This window comes from Idiotropiscis lumnitzeri, chromosome 10 (genome assembly GCF_059441095.1).
Source record: "Idiotropiscis lumnitzeri isolate Australia: NSW breed Sydney's pygmy pipehorse chromosome 10, RoL_Ilum_1.0, whole genome shotgun sequence".
Classification (NCBI taxonomy): domain Eukaryota; kingdom Metazoa; phylum Chordata; class Actinopteri; order Syngnathiformes; family Syngnathidae; genus Idiotropiscis; species Idiotropiscis lumnitzeri.
Window position 1 is genome coordinate 18,947,809 of NC_142400.1, and position 23,576 is coordinate 18,971,384.

The following is a 23,576-nucleotide window of genomic DNA, read 5'->3' on the forward strand; positions in this document are numbered from 1 at the left end:
ACCTCACACAAGCACTTTAATAAACAGGTATTTTCTACATGAAAGATTATGCAATTTAAGAAGCAGTCTGAAAAACAATATGCGCAAATTTTCTTTGCATGTTTTTTTTTTTGTAAATCAGACAACCATATGCATTGATTATCTCCATAGGAAACAGCTACATACTTCAACCTCAAACCTTGCTGCAAAAGCTCAAAAGACTGAACCAGGAAGTAGCACAAAAAGCAATACAGTGAGCTATCCCATGCCAGTCCTCATGCTGTTGGTCATTGGTCGTCAGTCGATCAATTTAGAATAGAAGTATTTGTACAATGCCAGCTATTTATTTTCTATTACACCATATGAAAAGCGCTTTGTTACAGCTCCAGCTTTTGTGAAATACGCTGTAAAAATAACATTGTATTGTATTGTATTGTCTTGTATTCAGTTTGTCCTCAATGTCGAGTTGTTGCCAGTCAGGGAACTCCAGACAAACAACAATTCACACTCACATTCACACCAAACCACCTTAAAGGGGAAGTCAACTCAAAAATGTTCTTTACAATTATTTATTCAATGCAGGCCCACTGGTCGAAAGAGATGCACGTAATTTATGCAAAGGCTCATGGGGCGTAGAATTACAGGGTAAGTCAACCCCCCAAAATTCTTTGCAATAAAATGTTCTTTGCGTCTTCACTAGTCTTAAAAAAAGGCATTCTCATTAATCTTGCGTGTGTGGAATATGAGCTATGTGTTTTTATCCATCTCAGAGGGCGGCCATTTTGTCTCTTCTGTCGGCTGAAAATTACATCACAGTTAACGACCAATCATGGCACAGCTTCCACTAAACAGGTGAGCCCATATATGTTAATTAAAGATTTCCTAAAATGAGAAAGATTGAGCAAGAGAAGATGACAGTTGAAATCATTCTGTATAATGTGAACACATCGCACAAATAATTTAAACCTTACAGCGCTTATGTGGAACAACCGTGGCATCAGTCACAGAATTTCTGCAGTTTTCACCTGTCACTATGTCCTTAAATTCAGTTTTAGTTTGACAGTTACCATGTATCATACATACACTTCTGTGCACACCATAAAAATCAAACGTTGGTGCAGTTCGTTGAAGGCGGCGCATCGGCCTTGCTGCGGATCTCCTTGATCTCATTAAACGGCACATCTTCTGTGCCAATCTGGCATTTGAACACCTGCTTATAAGCCTTCCTGAAGTTTTCTGACAGGAAGGCATAGATGACAGGGTTGACAGATGAATTGCTGTACGCCAGGCAGTGGGCGGCAATCCGCAGCAAAAAGGATGCCTGGTTCAGTGGGAAGGTCCCGAACTCCACCCAGAGGTGAACCACGTGATGAGGGAGCCACGACAGACAGAACACCACCACCACAACCAGCACTGTCTGAGCTGTCTGGGAGGAAAGAACACAAAATGGTCTTAGTGCATAATGGCTTCCAGGTCAAAGGTAACAAAGAAGTGAAGTAAATTCGCTCGATAAATTGACGTTATTTACTATTGTCTCTTCCCTCGCACTTCATCAAAATTTGTGTTTGGTGTATTTTATTACAAAAAAGGATCACTTGCATAATGAATCAGTTTCAATCAACTAGTATCTGACTGAGTCTCTTGAATTCGGAGGACTTAAGAATGAAAAACATATTCCGTAATTAAGATGGCACTGTCAGCAGGGAATGTTTTTTAAAGTTCATAAAGGTCATCTCGGGCTAGACAAAATCCAAAGTAAATGTCAAAGGTGTACAAGAGAAGAAGAGAAAGGTTACATGTGTTGCCTTGCAGTTGGCACTCAATTACCTTTCTTTGCTAAAGTTTAGCCTAAAGTTAAGGATTCAAATTATTCAAAGATTAAAACTAGAATGTGGGCAGAATTGACCATCAATTATAATAAGAATAACCTCACATCACACTGTTTCCATCAGACAAACATATTTGGGGTTGTGCGATTTTATAACGGTGTCTGATACCGATTGAGCGGTAAAGAGATGTCCGCAATGCAAGACTGTTAGTCAGGCAGCTGGAATGTGCCAGCGATCAGAAAAAAACAATAAGAAGAATAATTCCATGCATTCTCGTCTCAAACGGCCACTTGCTTTATTCCAGAACTAATTAATCTCCATTTTGGCAAATGGAATGTGATTCAAGAGCCTGAAGAAAAGTGGCTAAAAATGGCTGCCAGTCATATTCAAAATCAACAATAATTTACATGATATCATAATAGTATTGGCACGCCAGGCAAAATGAAGAGGGGGAAAACATGAGAAAAACACGCACGTGGTCAGAGGTCCATCCATCCATCCATTATCTGCACCGCTTCTCCTCACTAGGGTCGCGGGGGGTGCTGGAGTCTATCCCAGCTATCTTCGGGCAGTAGGCGGGGGACACCCTGAACTGGTTGGCAGCCAATCGCAGGGCACACAGAGACGAACAGCCATCCGCACTCACACTCATACCTAGTGGCAATTTAGAGTGTCCAATCAACCTGCCATGCATGTTTTTGGAATGTAGGAGGAAACCGGAGTACCCGGAGGAAACCCACGCAGGGACGGGGAGAACATGCAAACTCCACACAGGAAGGTCGGAGCCTGATTCGAACCAACGACCTCTGCTGTGTCTCACTGTGAGGCCATCGTGCGAACCAGTCGGCCACCGTCCTGCCTGCTCAGAGGTCACTGATGTGAAATGAGTGCATGCTGGCGCGCAAATCGCTGTTCAAGTTCATGACATTGCGATGAGGTCAAGCCTTTAAATTATTTTCCAAGGTCCATCTAAGCGTGCTTCATGAACTTTTAGGCGCTGGGGGCAGTCGTGTGGTAACAGAAAAATGCCATCCTCAAGACTGTCTTAAACAAGTTGGAAGCATACAGCAGAATGCATTAACATTTATAACCCCAGCCCAGATTGAGTACATAGTTACAGTAAGAGGTGTGTCCAAAAAGATCTTTCCAAATTGTGCAGCGACATTAAGTCAATATTGTCCCATGGTTCTTCTCCAGCCTCGACACATAAACGCAGCAACTCCGGAGAGGTTCCCACAGTTTTGAGAAGTTACAAACAGAGATTTGTTTAGGTAGCCTCCATAAAATTTTCACTGCTTCACCATCCCTAACAGATGGAAAAACCCCAAGCAGATTTAACTTGGTTTCTTCTCTCAGCTACTCTCACTTTTCATTGTCTCATGATTTGACAATCGGATAAATATTTTTATTTTTAGCTATTTCAAGTTTTATTAAGTGGTGAAAATAGCTTGAAAACAAACTACTTCAGTTTCCTCATTCTGCGGAAGCTGTGTGGCGTAGTTGTCGCCTCTATTTCTCGTTTGGGTTTTTGTTTTGGACAAGAACGAGTGAAAATAGTAAGATTCGCAGGATTGAGCTTGGCTAGTTGGTTCAAAATTGATCCCTGTGATACTACGTTGCAGAAGGACTCGTGCGTCATGGAGGTAGGTCTCTGTTCGGTTCTTAATTATATCCACGAAACAGACCGGGTTAGTTGGCTCATTGTTTTTTTTTTTAGCATCACTCAAGACTTTAGACCTTGAAAAAGGCGTTTGTGCAAAGTTTGCTTTTGTGACGTTTCCAAAGACTTTTTGCAGACTTTGACTTACTTTGCTGCCAATCTTAAACAATGCCAGCAATGAATTAGCGATTGAATGTATTTTTTACGATTATGTTGGCGTGAGTGTGCAAAAGCAATGTTAGGTATAATACAACCCGAATGAAGCCGTGTCTAGGAAGGTAGAAATCAAACAAGCTGATGTTTTTTTTATATCTCCTGTATAGTTGTTATTTTGGCTTTATGGGAATTCTGCACAACAGTGACGATAAGCTCCCGTTCTGTCCTAGGTCTCAAATTTGGGGTGCCATATATTGTGTCAGTTCATGGATATTACTGAACAAAAAAATAAATACACTTTTATTTTTACTCCCATTTTCAAGAGTCGAACTAAAAAATGTAATACTTTTCCATCCTCTCAAGTATTGTTCACAAATGTTTGTGAATGATTTTCCTTGGCCAAGATAATCCATCCACCTCACAGCTATGGCATATGAAGACGCTGATGAGATTATGCTGATTCAGTTGCCCATACAAAAAAAAGCACAGCACAGTGCCACAAATAATTACAAACATTTGAGGGAGCATGCAATTGGAATGCTGACAGCGGGAATGTCCATTAAAGAAACAAATGTTCATTTTCCCACCATGAGATGCCTCTAAAGACATTTAAAAGAATTGAGCACTACATTCAACCGGCTAGGCAATGGCAAACCACGTATAAACACACCAGCCCAGTTCCTCTATATCCAACTTGACCAGTCACCCGGACAGCTGCTGCAAAAATCGGTTTGCATAATCAAAGAATTTCTGCACAAACTTCCAGCAACTATTTCAGGGAAGCTCATCTGCATACTCGTCGTCCTGATCGCGGCTCGACCTGCCAGCAATATATCGTTGTAATCATCTTGAATAGGAAAATCCTCACGCTTGATGCCGTCTAGCAATGGAGAGCTGTTCTATTCATTGATGGTTCCTGTTTTTCACTAGATGGTCGATATGAGGAGATCCCGAGACCCGTTATTTAATGACACTAAATCAAGAAAATAATCTTTGCCTTCTATGGAGTATTCACTGCCTCTGTTCTGATTACAGAATGCTTAAAAATGTGGACTCATTTGATTTTATAATTCTCCGTAACAATCTGTCCAACTCATCTGCTTGCCAAGAAGCCATTCAAAACCATGACTTGCCAAGTAAAATGAGGCCATATCCATTAATAGGTGACCTCAATAAATCTTTGCAACCAAAATTTAGGGATGTTTCAAACTGTTTATCTGAAAGTGTTTCATAACTAGAGTAGATTAAAATAATTGTCACATTACAGGGAAGATTAAGGAAGGCTTTCTTTTCTGTTCGATTTGGCTTTCGAGAGCACCGGATTTTGCACAGTAAGCATCTTTTTAAGACGCATGAATTCGCGAAGCAAACAGCATTTCACAACATGGGTGGGAATTACCTTGCTTTAACCTGCTGTTGCTACTAAGTCAACATGCATAAAAGAGACATGTGAGTGTAATAATGGGAGTATGCACAACTAATTGATCATATTCAAATTGTTTTTTAGCTTTGGACCATGAAATTGTCACTGATGAAAATCTTACCGACTGTTGCCAATTTGTGTAACAGTAGATACCATAGGGGGAGCCTGGTAGTTTAATAATTAATTATTTCTTACCGCTATTATTACTACATGCACATCGGTAATTGGTCGGTTGATGATGCCCAGATTCCAAATATGACAGGGTCACCCACAGCCCACGGGTACCAGCTCGCCCCAAAAAGACCACATTACTAGGCTGGGCGCATTCAAAAGTAGCTCAACAGTGATGGGACATTGCGATATTCTAGGAACGCTGTACAAATCATCGTATGAAAATGTTACCACTTGCCGAGATTTACAGAGTAAAAGTGTTGCATGTAGTTGAATGCGTTACTTTAGAATGTGGTTGTTTCCCACACTTCAGTGTTTATCGCAAAGTGGATAGTCAGGTTGTGCCGCTGAACTGACCAAAGAACACATGCACACATCATGCACTCAGACACATGGGCAGATGGCACAGGGGGGATATACACATGTGTATATATATATATACATGTGTACAATTGATCTGAATTTAAACTCTAAAAGAATTTATCTTAAATTAAGGACATTCAGTTATTACAGTCAGCATCAATTAAAATTATCACTTTCACGCCATAGCAGGCAATGACACATAAATGAGAAGTCATTGTTTATCACACTATCCACAGTCATTGGTTTCACGGCATAAAAAAACACACATACACCAATTTTGCACGCACACTTATAAGCAGAAACAAAGTTATGCTGAAAAGCAACATAAAAATTGTGGAAAATTTAGAGATTTGAAGTAGACTATAAGAGAAAACCCTGACTGTGGATATATTATAAAGAATGACGTATGGATGCATACACGCACGACCATCCCTGGCCACTCCGGACTGAAAAATGTGTGGCTACACCCCTGACTTTTGCATCATAAGAATGCAGATACTTTTACTTACCAAAAATACTCAACATTTTTGCATTTGAATTAACCACAAAAAATAAACAATTAATGATATTTCTACATTCTTTTGACTGATTCAAACCGTTCCAATAAACTGTTCAGCTCATCTTAACCAATGCCAAAAATTCCAACTCATCAAAAATTATATATTTTCACACACACACAAAAGAAATTAAAATATATATATTCTTTTGCCTTTATTTACTTCATTTTATTCCCAATTTAAACTGTTCAGCTCTTGTGTCGATGTGTACCCAATGGGGGCGACCATATTGTCCAAAATATTAGGGACACCCTAGATTCTCATTCTTAGGCGTCCCAAATGGGGCATCCACATTGGCCAAAATATTAGCCAAACCCCAGATGCTTCCTTTCTTCCTTGCTATCTAATGTCCTTGATAATTTGTTTCTTTGGTTCATTGCATCTTGTCTTTCCTTCCTTCCTAACGACCATGTTTCTTTTCTTCCTTATTCCCTTGCATATTTGTTTGCTTGCTTCTTTGTTTCCTTGATCTCTTCCTTCCTTGGTTCCTTGCTTCCTTGTGTCCATGTTTCAAGGCTTTTTCGATATGCATAAATAAATAAAAGCCAAAAATAACCATTTCTTTTCGTTTCACTCCTCTTATTTCATTTTTTTGACTGATTCAGGCCGTTCTAATCTTTGACTGTTTATCTTATTCCTACCACTACACACATTTCAAAATTTCAAAATAAAAGCCAGAAATTCATAGTTTTTTGTTTTATTGTCTACTTTCTACATTTTTGACTGATTCAAACCATTCCTATATTGACATGCTCTGCTCATTTCAAGACATTGTATATCATTCTGTCATTCAGTATCATTGCACGTCATTCCATAAACTTTAATTCAGCCTCTCAGTCTTCACAAGCAATTTCTTTAGAAATTGCATTCTCTGAAATTTTGTGTAATAGTTTATTATTTCATTAGTTTGTGTCTATGCGCTCATTGCGACCCATAGCTTGCTCTCAATCATGCATTCCCCTGCTGCTGAACCCACTGCTACCACATAAGAATTAGAGATGACGTTATAGCAACAAGCAGAATAATCAATTCCGCTTCCACTAGATGACAGAAAGTGCATAATTAAAGAAATTATCCAGCCGAGAGGGCCCATTTTTTCACGAACAAGCTAATTTTTTCATCAGGAAAGTGAAATGAGTTATAATTGTCTTTTTTATCCATTCATTTTGGAGAAATTAGGACATAAGTGACAACTTCAAAAACACCTACTTTTAATGAGGAATATGGCCGCGCCCCCCTCTGGTCTCTCCATGTCTCGGTGGGAGTCACGGAAGGGACAGATTACAAACTCTCCATTGGAAATCATCATCATTTTTCATTGTTTATGACGTCCAAAATCAAAAAGATTAAACTCTATCATATATATATATATATATATATATATATATATATATATATTAATGCTGTCAAGTGATTATTTTTTAACTAATTAAACACAAAGAATTCCATGTTTAATCATGATTAATGACTTTTCAACTACTATTTTTTGCGAAGCTTAGAACAGATATTTACTTGAATAATATCTTGGAATTAATGCAAAATCACCAAATATGAAGTATATTCAATTCAAAGACTGTTCTAATAGATTTCTTGGATTCTTGAATATGATCTAAATGGAGACATCTTTATAGACATTTATTTTAGTACATTTCTCAAAACTGCCCACAAGCGCCACACTCCAGCAGTGTTGGTTTGCAAGGCCCAGTGGTAATTTAAACACAGTGTTTTGTTCATAGAACGTGCTAAAGACAGCTAATATGGCACAATATTTTCAAAGTATGCACATTATTTTTTAAGTAAACCAAACTGAGTTAACTGAGTTAAAATATCTAACTGAGTTAATTTTTTTGGATTAATCACCTGACAGCCCTAATATATATATATATATATATATATATATATATATATATATATATATATATATATATATATATATATAAATATATATATATATATATATATATAGATAAGTCACTTATGGTGTAGTGGTACACTCGCCCGAGTTGTGTGCGGGCAGCGTGGGTTCAGTTCGCACTCAGCGACGGTGTCTATGTCTACCCTGTGACTGGATGGCGACCAGTTCAGGGTGTTGTGTGCCTTTCGCCCCAGGTCAGCTGGGATAGGCTCCAGCCCCCTCCCGCGACCCTGTTCAGGATAAGCGGTGTGGATAATGACATGACATGACATATGTATATAATATGTATGTATGTATGTATATATGTATATATGTATATATGTATATATGTATATATGTATGTATGTATGTATGTATATATGTATGTATGTATGTATGTATATATGTATATATGTATATATGTATATATGTATATATGTATATATGTATATTATATATATATATATATATATATATATATATATATATATATATATATATATATATATATATATATATATATATATTGGATTATGTTGTTTAAAGTATGACAAATAAAGATGACAAAGCAAAAGCATAGGAGTAATATCACATTATCCTTAGAAGTTGACCTTCAGGAACCAATCAGCTCATTTCATTGCAGTATCCTTGAGTGTGTATGTTGTTTTTCTAAATATAGTAGGCTATACTGTATACAGTTCACTCAGTGCTCAACAGTGAAATATTGATCAGATCATCACATTTATGAGGGAATTATAAAACATACCTTTTTCTTTGATGCCTCAGACTTTTTGGACATATTCCTCAGCTTTTTGTGCAAATGTTTTAAAACCTGCAAGCAACGACATTAAAGTTACGTAAGATCACTGTTAGGTAATGCCCTTAATTAGCAAATGGCCAATTTAAATTGTCTTACCTTTGAATAGCAAAATGATATGAGCAGCAGTGGCAAAACATATCCAAAAACAAAGGTACAAACCACATAAACCTTTTTCTGGTTTTGGTCTGGCCACACTTCCCAGCAAAATGTTAAATTTTCTCCACCGTGAAAGATGTTCTGGTAATACATGATGGGCGCTGCCATGGCCAGGGAGAGAATCCAAATGACCACCACGCCGATGAGCGCATGTTTGGCCACTCTGATCGTGGAGGACTTTCTGGAGTGTACGATGGCCACGTATCTGTCCACAGACATGGCCGAGAGTGTGAAGATGCTGACCAGCATGGACACCGTGAAGAAATAGTGGATGAATTTACAAATGAATGCGCCCAGGACCCAGGTGGGCATCATGTAGATGGTAGACTGGAAAGGGATGCAAAAGAGCAGGTAGGACAAGTCCGCGATGCTCAGGTTGAGGATGAAGATGTTCGTGGTGCTGCGTGGTTTTCCCGGCTTGCTCCTGGCCAGCACGGTGATCACCATAGAGTTACCCAGCACGCCCAGCACGAAGATGAGACAAAAAACCACCAGCGTGATGAGATTATCCGTGCCGATCCCGAATAAAAGTTTGTCTTCGTCTGTTCCGTTAAGGTTCCACGGCTCTTCCATGAGCCACGCCAACTCCGTAATATTCATCATTTACTTCTGAAATTGAAAGGTTGCTAGTCGAATCGATCTGAGCTCTTTCTGCGCCTCTGCGTCTCCGTGCCTCGTATTTTGTTCGGTAGATGTCAGCTGTCCAGTGCGTCAAGGGAACTCCCGCAAGAACATTCTCAAGAATCACGACGATTGAACTTTTAGAAATCCCGCGTTGTATCATGTACTTGCATGACAATGCGTATTACATCGAAACATTCACGATTTCTTGGGAGCATTAATCAGCCATCCAAATGTGACTCTTCAAGTGTACACCTGATGCGCGCACACTAAATGCGCGCAACCACTCGGAGGTTTTCCTTTTCTTCTCCTGCACTTTTCCCACCCTCGCATTATATCAGGGGCTGGTCTGAGCACACACGTCATCTATTTGCATATTTTTCATGCTTTCGTGTTTTGTTCTGATTTTAATAAAGGCAATCCGGGGCCTTTGTTCATTTAATATATCATGGATTTAAAATCGTAGTGTGCCTTTAATTCAGTCTGTGAAAAAATATGAATTCTTATGCGAGTGGATTACAGATAGATTCTCTTGAATTAGTGAAATAGGGATGTGAATCATCAATTTTTGCCTCAACAGTCTACACATGCATCTAATACATCAAAGTCACATCCAAAAGTTTGCCTTTAGAATGGTAACAGTGTTTAGAGGTCAGGTATCAAACTCAAGGCCAGGGGGCCAGATTCAGCCCACCACATTTTATGTGGCAGGCAAACGTAAATTATGTGCATTAATTTCATAATGCTTGCTAAATTTGTCTTCACTTTTTAAAATGCTGAGATATTGGAAACTTCTTTTTTTTGGGGGGGGGGTAATAATGTAATTATATTCGAACAAACAGTTTTGACTCATTTCCGATTTCAGAACTCATTTATGAAATTGTTGTGCATATGTAATGAGGCGATCATACATTCGGCTTCCAACAGGATTTTGAAGGAAACCGTAACTACAATGTGGCCCGCAGCAACAAAAGAATGAGTTTTTACTAATATACAGGGTGTGTCTAGTACTACACGCATAAGGAGTGCCGATTTTATTGTTGCTGTCATTTCGTCAAATAAGTCAACCGAAGGAAGGAAAATACCTCAAAATTCAGTGAAGATTGTGAGAAACAGAGAGGTGAGGAGTAGTGATGTAATGTTTGATTTGGCTATAATATTGGCAACATTTTTGACAGATTGCATTTACAGTTAGTAACATTAGTAGTGACATCATCGATTTAGCAAGCTTCGCAAGTGATGCGTGGAACACGCTGACAAGCACTTCACATGTCAAAAACTTTGGCCCCATAATTTTTCCCCTGTATTTGTTTGGTTTTTTTCCCTTGCCCTCCTGGGAGTTAAGCTCAGGGGATGTTGCTAATATTTGTCAACTTTTGGCAGGGACGTGCAGGAACAAAAATTTGTCCAGGGAATATTCGTTGCCGGGCCGTTATCTGGCAAAAAATAATCATTGACTGCGAGGATAAGCGGTGGGGGTTGTTGGGTTAGGTGGACTTGATGTGCAGTCTTGCACCAAAAATAATCATTGACGGGCGTCGGTGCGGAAGTGGGTCGGTGGTACAATCTGCCATAAACTGTAGCTAGCATGAGGCTATGGCTAGTATCATGATTTTGTTTTTTTTCCAAAGTCAATCCAGAAAAATGTAGAGGGTCGGGGTCATATCTTGTTGACATGAGGCCGTCTTTCACAGACCACCCCACCACTAACTGTGAGCATGTGAAGCCCTTTGAGACTTTTCTGTGATTAAAGACTATACTGATAAATATGACTCGACTTGACATAACGATTATTAATGAAGACATGGGAAACAACAGCATCCGTTTTTGAGGAGCTGTCTTCACACTGCGAACTGACGGTGATGTTTGTTGCTTGCAGCCATAGTAACAGCTATGCACCCAGTCATTGATTGCTTTTCTTTCAGGTGGGCGTCAAATCTCTGATTTGTAATGATTTTCGGGAGGCTAAAGAAACATTTTCCCCCTCCCCGCGCCAGACGCCCCCACCCCAATATTACACCGAAGGACACATGTACAAGGCATGAATGGCAAATGACGCCTTGTTAGTGGGGCTAGCCTTTCAATATGTCTGCCAGCAATGCATTGTCTCTTCTCCATTATATTTGCAAAAAAGTCAACTATTTGTGATTTTCTGTAAAGGTCGCCAAAAAAAAACAACCTATTCTGGCAATTGCTTTTGTTTGTTTTTGCCATCCATTATCGAAATTGCTTATCCTCACGAGGATCGCGGGCGGGCTGGAGCCGATATCAGCTGTCTTCTTGTAGTGAGGGGGGCACACTCCGAACTGCTCGCCAGGCAATCGCAGGGCACACAAAGACCAACAAACATTCACACTCACAATCACACACAGGGACTTTTATGGAAATTAACTTCTTGTGGTTGGTTAAATTTGGTTTTGGAGCAATGACTAGTCATGGTTGTATAAGATTTTCACTGCAGCCACTGGTTGCCATGACAGAAGTTTGGTTTTCTGCTGTTCGATTTTCACCCTTTGTACAAGGCAGGGTTTCATTGGATTATAGCGTATAAGGAAATGAAACAGGAGCATATCCTTTGTGCTCTACCATCAGCAATTGCACAGTGGCTGAAAAGAAGCTGTAATGATTCAACATTTTTCTGTTTGGGTTAAACCTTGATGCAGCTCCTTGTTTGCTGGCTCTCCCAACAAATGGGAATGATCTTGTAAAGAGCAGGTAGAATGGAGAGAACTTGTCATATAACAGACATCCATCTGGTGGAATATGATTACATTATTCTAATTGGTCACCGAATTAGTATTTAACCAACCACCAGACAAAAATGATGGCAGAGAAATTTACATTAAACTCCTCTCGTACAAAATTATGTGTAGATTTTACTCTCACTGTAACTTTTTATAGTGTGAAACAATCGGTACTCCTTTAACTACGGCTTTCCCGTCAATTTGAGGTCTTTACTTAATCTTATGCACGTTGGGTTTCCACATAATCCAGCGACTGCATTGAGACATGCTGCTGGTCAACATGATCTGAAAAAAAAAATTCATAGAGTAGAAGGAGACATTACGAGTCTGAGGAGGAATTGCTTGGCTGACACAGAGTGAGTCCAAAAAAAAGTCCCCCTGCCAGAGCCAAGAGGAGCCGTGTCACGTGTGGTAAAATTGGCTGTTAGATGTCCTAGTCATGACACTGTGGCCAGTACATGCCAGACAGCCGAAAGAAATAAAATAATGATCTTATGTGGCGCTTGTTGACATAATTACCACATTGAAAAAAAGAGTTCCAGCGTGCGCTTGGCACGGCGTTGCTTTGTTTGCCTTACTTCAGAGTTACTTCCTCTTCTTCGAAGTAAAGTGCAGAAATGCTTTTGCAACACGCGACTCCTTTCCCTCTGCACCTAACTAATATATTTTGTAACAGCTGACCTGGGCGCAGGTCGAAAGCCGCACGGGACAATAGTAGGCGATCCACCATCTATTTCTCATTTATTTATATGACCCAATTTACATTAAGAGATAGTCACAACTGAATTTGAATGAACAAAATACATTTATTAAACACTCAAGTTGCAAGTAATAATCATTTCAGTCAATGATGTCATTGCCATAGTACAATCCGTCAAAATGACGACTCTCGTAGGTCTAAATGCTGAAAGCCCTATAGTGTTAATAATAATAATAATAATAATAATGCCTTTATTAGTCCCACAATGGGGAAATTCGAGATTCAAACCCAGGCCTCCTGGGGAGACTGGGTCCTGAACGCGGCGCCTTAGACCACTCGGCCATCCTGGCAGCCACGAGATTCGAACCCAGGCCTCCTGGGGAGACTGGGTCCGGAACGCGGCGCCTTAGACCACTCGGCCATACACATTGAATCGCAAAACTGAGAATCAAAAGTTTTGTTGTGTATTGAGAGCTGTTCTTATGTTCAATTTATTGTTGGGTTGTTTGCGAATGACTCATTAAAAAATAAATCTTCTCAGTGAACATGAGTGGATCACTTCGTCAAGTTTTTTTCTCAGTTCATTTGGGCGTACACATCTACAACCATCCACCCATTATCTGATCGGTTTAAGAAATTCTATAAGATACTTTAAATTATTAGGATACTAAAAATTACACCAACAAACGTGGGTCATCAGTCACATAGATTTGTACACATACAAAAGAAGATTTCTTAAAAAGAAAAAATTAAAGTCCATGTTGCACAAATAAATCAACCCAGAGAAAAGACTGACAACTTGTCAGGCTGAGCAGACTGTTGCTGTCCCTAAAAGTCACAGAGGTCATGCAAAATACTAGATAGTAATTTTTGCATTAGTTAATTTGATAAAATTTAAGATTATGCAATCCATACATTCTGTTATAAACTTTACCTTCATGTTATGAGTTAAACACATTCTACTAAAAACATTTTGTCAAAATTTTGGAAATTGTTCTTATTTTCATTGAGGTATTGAATAAAACATTGAATTTTTATTTTTTTATTAATATTTTTTTTCAATAATTCTTTCATTTCTTTTTTTTTTCTTGAAATGGTCTCACACCAATTGACCTTTCTGGGCTGCTCCAACCCTATGAACCTGCCGATGACTCAAGTCAGCAGACCAGATGCTACTGGAGGTTTCAAGGACTAAGCGGAGGCTTGAGGGGATTGACCCTTTGCCATTAAATTGAAATTACCTCCACTGTGCTTCGTAGATGAACACATCTAGATTTAACTAGTATACTGTCATGATCTGTTTTGGTTTTAATTTAGTATTTAGGTTCAGATTTTCCCTGTGTTCCTTTTTGTCTCGTTAGTTTATTGTGTACACTTGTGCTTGTCCAGACGATCCTCACTCAAAGCACCTGGTGGTGTTTGTGACTGCTGATGGGACCAATTCGATCTGGCAATTTCTGGAGCGTTCAGTCCCTTGCAAAGAAAATGACTCGATGTTGGCAGTCATAAAATAATACCTCATTAGCTTAGAGCCTGGACAGATTTCAACTGAGATACATGAACTTGTTGCCTTGGCAATAGCCAGACCTCTGTCAAGGTAATGGATTATCCATCACACATCACAGCAACTGGGAGGGAAAGAGTACGTAGTTGTTTGTCATCAACAGTGTGAATTTCTGTCAGGAGAAATTGTGCTTACCGATCAGCAAGATGGATGACGTATTTTCAAATTGGAAACATTGTCACCCTCATCAGGAACTAAGTTTGTTCAACTACATTGATGGACAGATGGTTAATTAAAAATGGGGGGTTGGAAAACGACACCCTCCTGTTCTCATGTTTAAATGTATGACTAGATGCTTTACCTGATTACTAGCTAAGGGAAAAAATCTGCATGTTTTCCTTCATCTGTATTTGTCACAGAGGTAATTAGACTGATTGAAATTCCTCATTCACATTAAAAGACAAAGAGATTTCTTTTATTTAGAAAATCTGATATTAAACTGCTGGTTAAGGGTAACCCAAAACAGTCACAAAAATGAATGTAATGTTTTAAACAGATGATGGAAATGAAAGCAGTGATTCACAATTGTTTTTAGCATATGAAATTCATCCATCCAAGATCTAATCTGCTAATTCTCATAAGGGTCACGGGCATTCTATCTCACCTGTCTTCGGGCAGTAGGCGGGGTATACCCTGAATAGGTTGCCATTCAACCGCCAGGCTCACAAAGACAAACAACCACTCACGCCCACAATCACGCCTGTGGACACTTTTGAGCGTTCATTCAACCGACCATGCATGTCTTTTGAATGTGGGAGAAAACCGGAGTACCCGGAGAAAGTAGTCAGGATCGAACCCTGCTCCTCGGAACTGCGAGGCGGACGTGCTAACCAATCTTCCACTGTGTCACCCTGCATATCACATTTGGGTGTTAAATTAATATTGCACTGTACTTAAAAAACAAAAAAATAAAATAATAAAACTTTTATGAGATTGCTCCTGCTCCTGGTCTTGCCTGTCTGCTTGCCTGCACTTGGGATGTCCACACTCCTCCATGCTAACCTTGAAATGTGACATCATCAGAGATGGGCATTTCGTCCAAAGGACGGAACAGTCCGTCCATCAGTTATGAACCGACACCCAGGTTTTTATTTTTTAAAAGGACGGATCGAGCAAGGGCGGAATTGTTTTTTTTCTCCGTCCTTTTTGATCAATCCTAACCGGGTAGAGTACCGCATCTATAGAATTAAAATATTTGCACTCGGAGCAGAATGAAATTTTGTAATCATGTTGCGTATATGACCCTTTAACGGAGAGTTCAACTGAGAGTAAATACGCTAGTGAGAGAGAGAAAAAGAGCAAGATAGCGAGTGAGAGAGAGTGAGCGAGACTCACTGGGCAAAAACACAGAAGCCGTACGTGCGGCTAGGTCAAGAAGCAATTAAAAGCAAAACAAACATCTTAATTTGCGTTTAATTTGAGCTAAGCGATGAAGTGCAATAAACAAGATTTTAAACCCTCACAATGTGTGAAGAACCTGTGCGTCATGTTTGACTCTGAGCTCAGTTTCATTCCTCATATTAAAAAATGTAATCAAGATTGTTTTTTTATCTCCTATAGCCAGAGTCCGCCCGTTTCTCTCTCAGGCTAACACGGAGGTGCTGATGCGTGCTTTTATTTGCTTTCGTTTAGATTATTGTAATGCCCTGCTCTCTGGTCTTCCTAAAAATAGTATTTCCAGTTTACAATGACTTCAGAATTCAGCTGCACGGGTGACGAGGACCAGAAGGCGGGCACATATTAAACCAGTCTTAAAATCACTGCATTGGCTCCCCGTGTTTTTCAGGATTAATTTTAAGGTGCTTCTATTAGTTTTTAAATGTCTGAACGGTCTTGGGCCATCTTATTTATCCGACATGCTCTTATCATAGCACCCTGAGGTCCTCTGGCACCAACCTTTTAGTTATTCCTAGGGTGAGGACCGGAACACACGGTGAGGCTGCAATCAGCCATTCTGGTCCTCATCTATGGGTTAGCCTGCCAGAGGACATCAGGTCCGCAGAGACTGTTGATATTTTTAAGGGGAGGCTCACCCTTTTATCTTGGCTTTTAAACGATTTATTTTAGTCTTTTAATTCAGGACTATTGTTTTATCTACTATTAACCATCTGTATCGCTTCTCCTCTCAAGGATCGCTGGCACCTATCCCAGCTATCTTCGGGCAGTAGGCAGAGTAACCCTGAACTGGTTGCCAGCCAAACGCAGGGCACACGGAGACAAACAACCATCCGCGCTCACGCTCATACCTAGGGGCAATTTAGAGTGTCCAATCAACCTGCCATGCATGCTTTTGGAATGTGGGAGGAAGTACCCGGAGGAACAAAAACCCACATAGGCACGGGGTGAACATGCAAACTCCACACAGGAAGGCCGGAGCCGGAATCAATCCCACAACCTCTGCACTGTGAGGCCAACGTGCTAACCAGTCGTCCACTAGGCAACCTATCTTATAGCATCATCGTTTTTCTTTTAGATATTTTAGCTCCAGTGTTTCCTCATGGGGGTCCTCTGTGCTGGGAGGTGTGGCTGGCCTTCTAACAGGGTGCCTCATCCCAGAGGCTCCTTAGGCCTGGGGGACCGGGTGCCTCCGCACCATGTGAAGGGTTTTTGTGACGGTCGAGCTCCCTGTGGCCGTGGGCTGTCATTCCTCTCAGCGTGGATGACCTACCTTGGGTACGTTTTCCTCATGTGGGTTCTCTGTGCTTTGTCATGTTTTTATGTCTTTCTGTTAAGACAGTTTATCAGGTTGTGTGAATGCGTGGGTTTTGTGTGTACGTGAGTCCAGCCGTGCGTGTGGATGTGTCAAGTGTGTATATTGGGAGGGTGGGAGTGCATTTTTTGTTGTAATTGGGATGTTTTTATTGTTCAGCACTTTGAGCAGCATTTTATGTATGAAAAGTGCAATAGAAATAAAATTTTATTTGATTTGATTTGAAATACAGCCATCTCTACAGTGCGACCCCGGTCCAAGATTTTCTGTAAATTTGCCTCATGTGACAACAAGAGTCTGAGAAATACTCCGGTACGCTCTGTAACTATAGCAGTGTTCAGCATTGTTTGGGGGATAAAAAGAATCTTGCAATGTTTAGAATGTAGATAATACCTCATTTAATAATGTGGAGATTGGCGGCAATCTGGCAGAAGTGGTTAATGTATGTACAAAACCGTTTATATGGCTAAATTCAGCTATTGTGGCATTTAATCTGGTGTTTTGTAGTCCAGAAATTACGATTAGTGGGTGGATATATATATATATATATATATATATATATATATATATATTTATATATATATATATATTTATATATATATATATATATTTATATATATATATATATATATATATATATATATAAAATAATATATATATATATATATTATAAATATATATATATATGTATATATATATATATATATTATAAATATATATATATATGTGTATATATATATATATATATATATATATATAATAAATATATATATATGTGTATATATATATATATATATATATATATATATATATTATAAATATATATATGTATATATATATGAACAAGGGCGGAAGGACAATGATGGAAGTGTTTCCCAGGTCGCGGATGGAGAACGAAATACTGTCTTGCAAAATAGGGTAAAGTGTCCATATCTGGACATCATAAAAAATGCTATTTTTTTCCCTCTTCCACAAACCAAATAGACGTAAATTTAAATGGCATGATTGTGATAGACAAAATTATACTCTCGCATTGGAAAAAGTAATATACAGTAACTACATTATATCAGGCACTATTGATTGATGCTCTCTAACTTTATGTGGTCTGAGACTTTATGTCTGAGTTGCAGTGGTTCCGAAACATTTCCTTTACACAAAAACGGTGTTTATTTAAGTGATCTAGAAAAGAAGAGATTTCATACACTGATTTTTTGCAACAAAGATTTTAATAGAGTGTCATTGTCAAAACCAATGAGCTTCCTCGAGCGACTTTTTTTAAACGATGGGTGATGCAAATCACAAACAAATATTCCTAATGGTATACGATGGATATATAAAGTTTACACACCCCTCTTCAATTACCAGGTTTTTATTTTAAAAATTAGAACAAGATCAAATTTATTCAACACTTTTACACCATTAGTGTGACCAATAAACGGTACAGCTCAATTGAAAAGAATTATCTTGGTGATTGGAAATAAAAATAAACAATTGCGATAATTAGGTTGCAAAAGTGTCCACACCCTCGTAAAACTGAAGTTGTGGCTGTATTTACAATTAATGAATTACATTTCAAATCATGTTATGTAGAAGTCAACAGACAACTGTAGTCAATTAAAGTACCCGTCATGAACCGACAGGTTTGCTGGCGATTTCCAAGCATGTTTTTTTTTTTTTCCTTTCAAATAGAGACCTGAAGTTCTTTTTTTTTTCACAACGACGGGTATTTGGAATTGTTTATAATATATGGGTGTAAAAAAGTTCCATGGTATGGTTTCATCAGACTATAACATATTTCCACGTGTTTGAAAGATTTACATTGAGTACCAATCCAACCCATCCCTCCCTAAAAAAGTTATCACATTTTATCCTGGATCAATTTATTTTATATCATGACAAAAATGTATTTCAACAGTTGTGTTGATAAGTGAGTATCCCACTGCTGTGAGATAGGAGCTGTTGAGACAATTCTACACAGCAGTCATTCAATCAGTCCTGTGTTCCTCCATCACAATCTGGTTTGGAGGACAAAATCCAACTGCAATGGGCAGGGGGTGGGGGAAATCATCAAGTACAATCCAACCCACTCTCGAGGAGTAACACGCTACAAGATCCAAGGCAAGAGCACAGAAAATTCTCCTTGGCAACCCCCACAAAAAAAAAAAAGAAAAAAACCCTGGTCACCACCTCTTCTGGCTCCTCCTCTCACCAAAACCACCTGACATTCAAACAGCTTCTTCCCACTTGCCATAAACTAAATTATTATAAATAAATATTTTATAATAGTAAAATCCCTAAATACTAAACAACTCAAATACCACAGTGGCACTTTGCAAATTTAAAAATTGTAGCATCAGATCTTGACAAATTTGTATACCTGTCATTGATCAATATTCCACACCACTAGATGCTTCAACGTTGCCAAGGACTTTGTGCATAATTGCACATCCAAAGTTGCATTACAATTACAGATACTGCTGCTGGTCACCTTAAATGGTGCGACTACTGTATGGTCTGCACAACCGCCATTGTATTGTAAGTATGCACCACTGATCACTTTTTAGCTCTGCTTGATGACTCCCCACTTTGTTGTACAACTGTCATTGGGTGGTACTACTTCACAATAGTACGCTTATATTATGGGAATGTATAAACTTGTATGTCTTTGTTTGTCATAGCATGTTACTGGAATACTAGTGGAGCTCATACTACCGGAGACAAACTCCTTGCGTGTTTTACATACTTGGCCAATAAAAATGATTCAGACTCTTATTCTGATTTTGAATAACTGTAAACAATCAGATGGGAAAATCTATATAAGGCTATACAAAAAAAAACAAAAAAAGCAATCAAATTCATAAAGAAGTCCAGTGGTAAATGCGACTCAGTGTATTTTGGTGGGCCACATGACATAGTCTTCACTCGTCACGGAACCTCGAAATTTCACAAACCAAGGGACAAGGACTCCTCTAATTAGCTTTTAAATTTAGGGTCCTATACTAGCAGATCAACAATAAAGTGGGGTGGGGGTATGCTATAACTCAGTTGTCAAATTCAAGCTCATGAGCCAGATGTGGCAGACAATTGGTCCTTGACTTGTGTTCAAAGTTGGTTTTCCATTATAAAAGTAAATTGAAAAAAAAATCAAATGTATGGGGAATTATACAGTTTTATCTTAGTTTGATAAAGAAAATAGTAAAAGGTAGAAATGCTTTCATAAGAAAAAACAGAAGCGTGCCACCGCTGCTATGGCTGGTACGTGATTGCGAATACTGATGGCGGCGCTCTAGTCTGTTTGCAACAGACCTGCTTCTCAGGTAATCACAAGCAAGGAGAAGGCAGGGCACGGGGCGCGGCTTCCACAAGCAAGTCGGAAGTGAAGTGATCGGGGAAGCTTGAGGCAATGCATCACATGCTTGTGACAAATTTCTGGTCATGTTATGCCATCATACAATGAGTCATACCAGTCCAAACGAGACCACTTTTTTCGGTCTACTGTATTCATTTACTTAAAATTACAGGCATTAATTTCAAGACACTCTATTGGCATTAAGGTAAATGCACATAGCATTTCCAAGGAATTTATTCAAGTAATGTTTTACATAGACATTATTTAGGTGCACAGCAGGTGAAGCGTGCGATATGCTGTCACTCATTTCACGCATGCACGAGTCGTTCCTTTGACGGAGTAAATATTTAACCCCTCCCTACCATTTACACGCAACGACCTAATTTCACGCCAAAAAAAAAACAAAACATGCACGGACGTGTTTTAGCTTTCTCCGAGCCGCATTCCGCCCCACCCCTCGCAAACATCACCACTACCAGCGTACCTAAATCAGGAAGCGCCGACACGCGCCGTTGTTTTCTTTTCCTCCTTGCATTTTCGTACACATTTTGATGAGAGCTGCGACGAGAAAAAGGCGAAGTGTTGACATATTCAATGTTGACGACCACTCACAGGACTGACGGCGACGCTCAGCTGTGGATGCTGTTGACGGTGTAACCGAAGAGAAGGGTACGTGCACGCCAGTCTTGCCCTTTGCCACGATCACAAATGTGATACAGCAAAGTGAGAGCACTCAACGATGATATGATTCTGATTATGATTATATTGATGTGTTAGTACGTTTCGACTGCGCGAGTGCGTTTGTGGACGACAAACACGTCATCCTCTTCTGCATATTTACTTCAGGCAGGACACGTCGTGTTTCGCAACAAATCGTGTTCTACGAATGCCGTTTTCAGACGTTAGTCTCACGATTATGTTAACATGCTGGACCAATAATTTTACTCTCTATACGGACATCAACCTCGATTGTACTTGCCGCTTTTGAAACCAATCACCGCACAAATCTTTGAATTTAAGATAACTCCACAATAAAAGCACTAACAAACACATTGGATACTTTAAAGTAGTGGTTCTCAAATGGGGTACGCGTACCCCTTGGGGTACTTGAAGGAACTCTAGGGGGTTCGTGAGATTTTAAGTAAAACAAACAAACGTGCAAAAATCCTTTAAAACTAATTATTGAATTAATTAAATGTTTCAGGTTAATAGAAGTTCATACAAAACATTTTATATTCAGTCAGTTATTGAATTTATTATCTTAAAGAACCAGATTCTCCCTATACGAGAACGGTTCGATCCAATATGTCACAGGCTCTCTCCTGTTGTATGTTGAAGATTATGATGTATTTGAATTTACGCCCACACGTTGGAGCTCTCTTATATGATCCAAAAGAGGAAACTTTGTTGCTTATTTTTTGTGGACTATTACAAATGACGTTTGAAAGGTTCTAACGTTTGATAAATCAATCACTGATGGCATGTTTTAAGTCTTATTATTATTTTTTAACCCAAAATGATTTACGCAGGTTAAACGGTACTTGGTACTTGCAAAAAATATTTCACGGGTGTACTGTAACTGAAAAAAGGTTGAGAACCACTGCGTTAAAGCACGGGTGGCAAACTCATTTTAGCTCAGGCACCCACATGGAGGGACATCTGTTACCAAGTGGGCCAGACCAGTAAAATCATGGTTGATAACTAAAAGCTATCACCTTCAATATTATGCAGATTATTTTTATTACTATTTGTATGCTGTCTTGCAAATACATTGTAATATATTTAATAAATCTATCAAAAATAGATATGTTTGAAATGTTTTCTTGAAATACACACTTTGTATTGAACACACAATATGAACTATCAATAAGTGAATAAGTACAGTGCAAGTGAAATATCCAGTGGCAGGAAAATCAGAATATGCGGTTGTACAGGTTGTTTTTAAGGAATACAGTGAAGTGCAAATAATTAAATTTTATACAGTCTGGCTTCAAGGAACATTGAAGAATAGCTTCCATTTACCATTTATGTTTTGCCAACACAGGTTCATCATCTTGTTGTTTAGCAAACATTTCTTTCAAATGTGATGACTCATTCTGAACACTATGTGGCACCCATGCAATGACATACAGGAAGTGTCATTTACAGAAGAAAAAGAAAACTCACAAAGATGAAACGCTAGTGCTAAAATAAGCTAAAAAGTAAATAAAAATAAAAAAGCACTACAAAACTGCTCCATATGTCCGGTGCTGGCCCAGATTGCGACCCCCACCCAGTGTGAATCTCTTTGAATTAGTATAAAGATGTATATACTTTGTATACAAGTAAGATCGACTATTTGGCAAATTTAGGGTGGCTGTTTGTTTAGTCAGTCCGTACTTATTTTTATACTTCACCAAAACCTCTTGCGGGCCAGATTAAACCCGTTTGCGGGGTTGATCCGGCCCGCGGGCTGTACGTTGGACACCACTGCTTTAACATATTTCAAGCGAAATTTCAGTTTCATAAGATTTTCACTAATTCGGCTTTTCATGTAACCGTACATATAATAGTCATCCACTAAATTTCATCAAATGTTATCATTGAATCATTAGTTTGATTTTGTAAAAGCTGAGTTTTAAAGTCCTGTATCGGGATACTGATACTATATTTTAAATATAGCACTATGTTTAATGTTCAAATTGGTCATCTTTACTCCTATATCATTTGCATTCCCAAACCCTTTTGTATGAAGTACTCTATGTACTACTATCAGGGGCAGCCACTACACAACTATATTGCTGCAAATGCAAAATACTCTTTATGAGCTCTGTCTGTCTTGGGCCCTGGACTATTCACCACTTTTCTCTCCTTTACTACTGGACAGCTGTAATGCTAATC

The 23,576-nt window shown here is 38.9% G+C and overlaps 2 protein-coding genes across 2 annotated transcripts in view; one reads left to right on the forward strand and one right to left on the reverse strand.

Moving 5' to 3' along the window:
• Nucleotides 1-572: 572 nt before the first annotated feature.
• On the reverse strand, nucleotides 573-9,889 carry galr1a (galanin receptor 1a). Its single transcript, XM_088307796.1, has 3 exons — nucleotides 8,949-9,889; nucleotides 8,799-8,864; nucleotides 573-1,405 (listed from the first exon to the last, which is right to left on the reverse strand). Exons 1-3 carry the CDS (start codon nucleotides 9,609-9,611, stop codon nucleotides 1,085-1,087), a joined length of 1,050 nt encoding a protein of 349 aa, XP_088163922.1. The 5' UTR covers nucleotides 9,612-9,889; the 3' UTR covers nucleotides 573-1,084.
• An 11,221-nt stretch (nucleotides 9,890-21,110) lies between these two features.
• The window catches only part of LOC148329586 (myelin basic protein-like), a 37,284-nt gene continuing 34,818 nt past the window's right edge, over nucleotides 21,111-23,576 (forward strand). The window contains exon 1 of the mRNA XM_088306421.1: nucleotides 21,111-21,365. The gene's annotated coding sequence lies outside the window, so the exon portion shown is untranslated. The remainder of the gene's footprint in view (nucleotides 21,366-23,576) is intronic.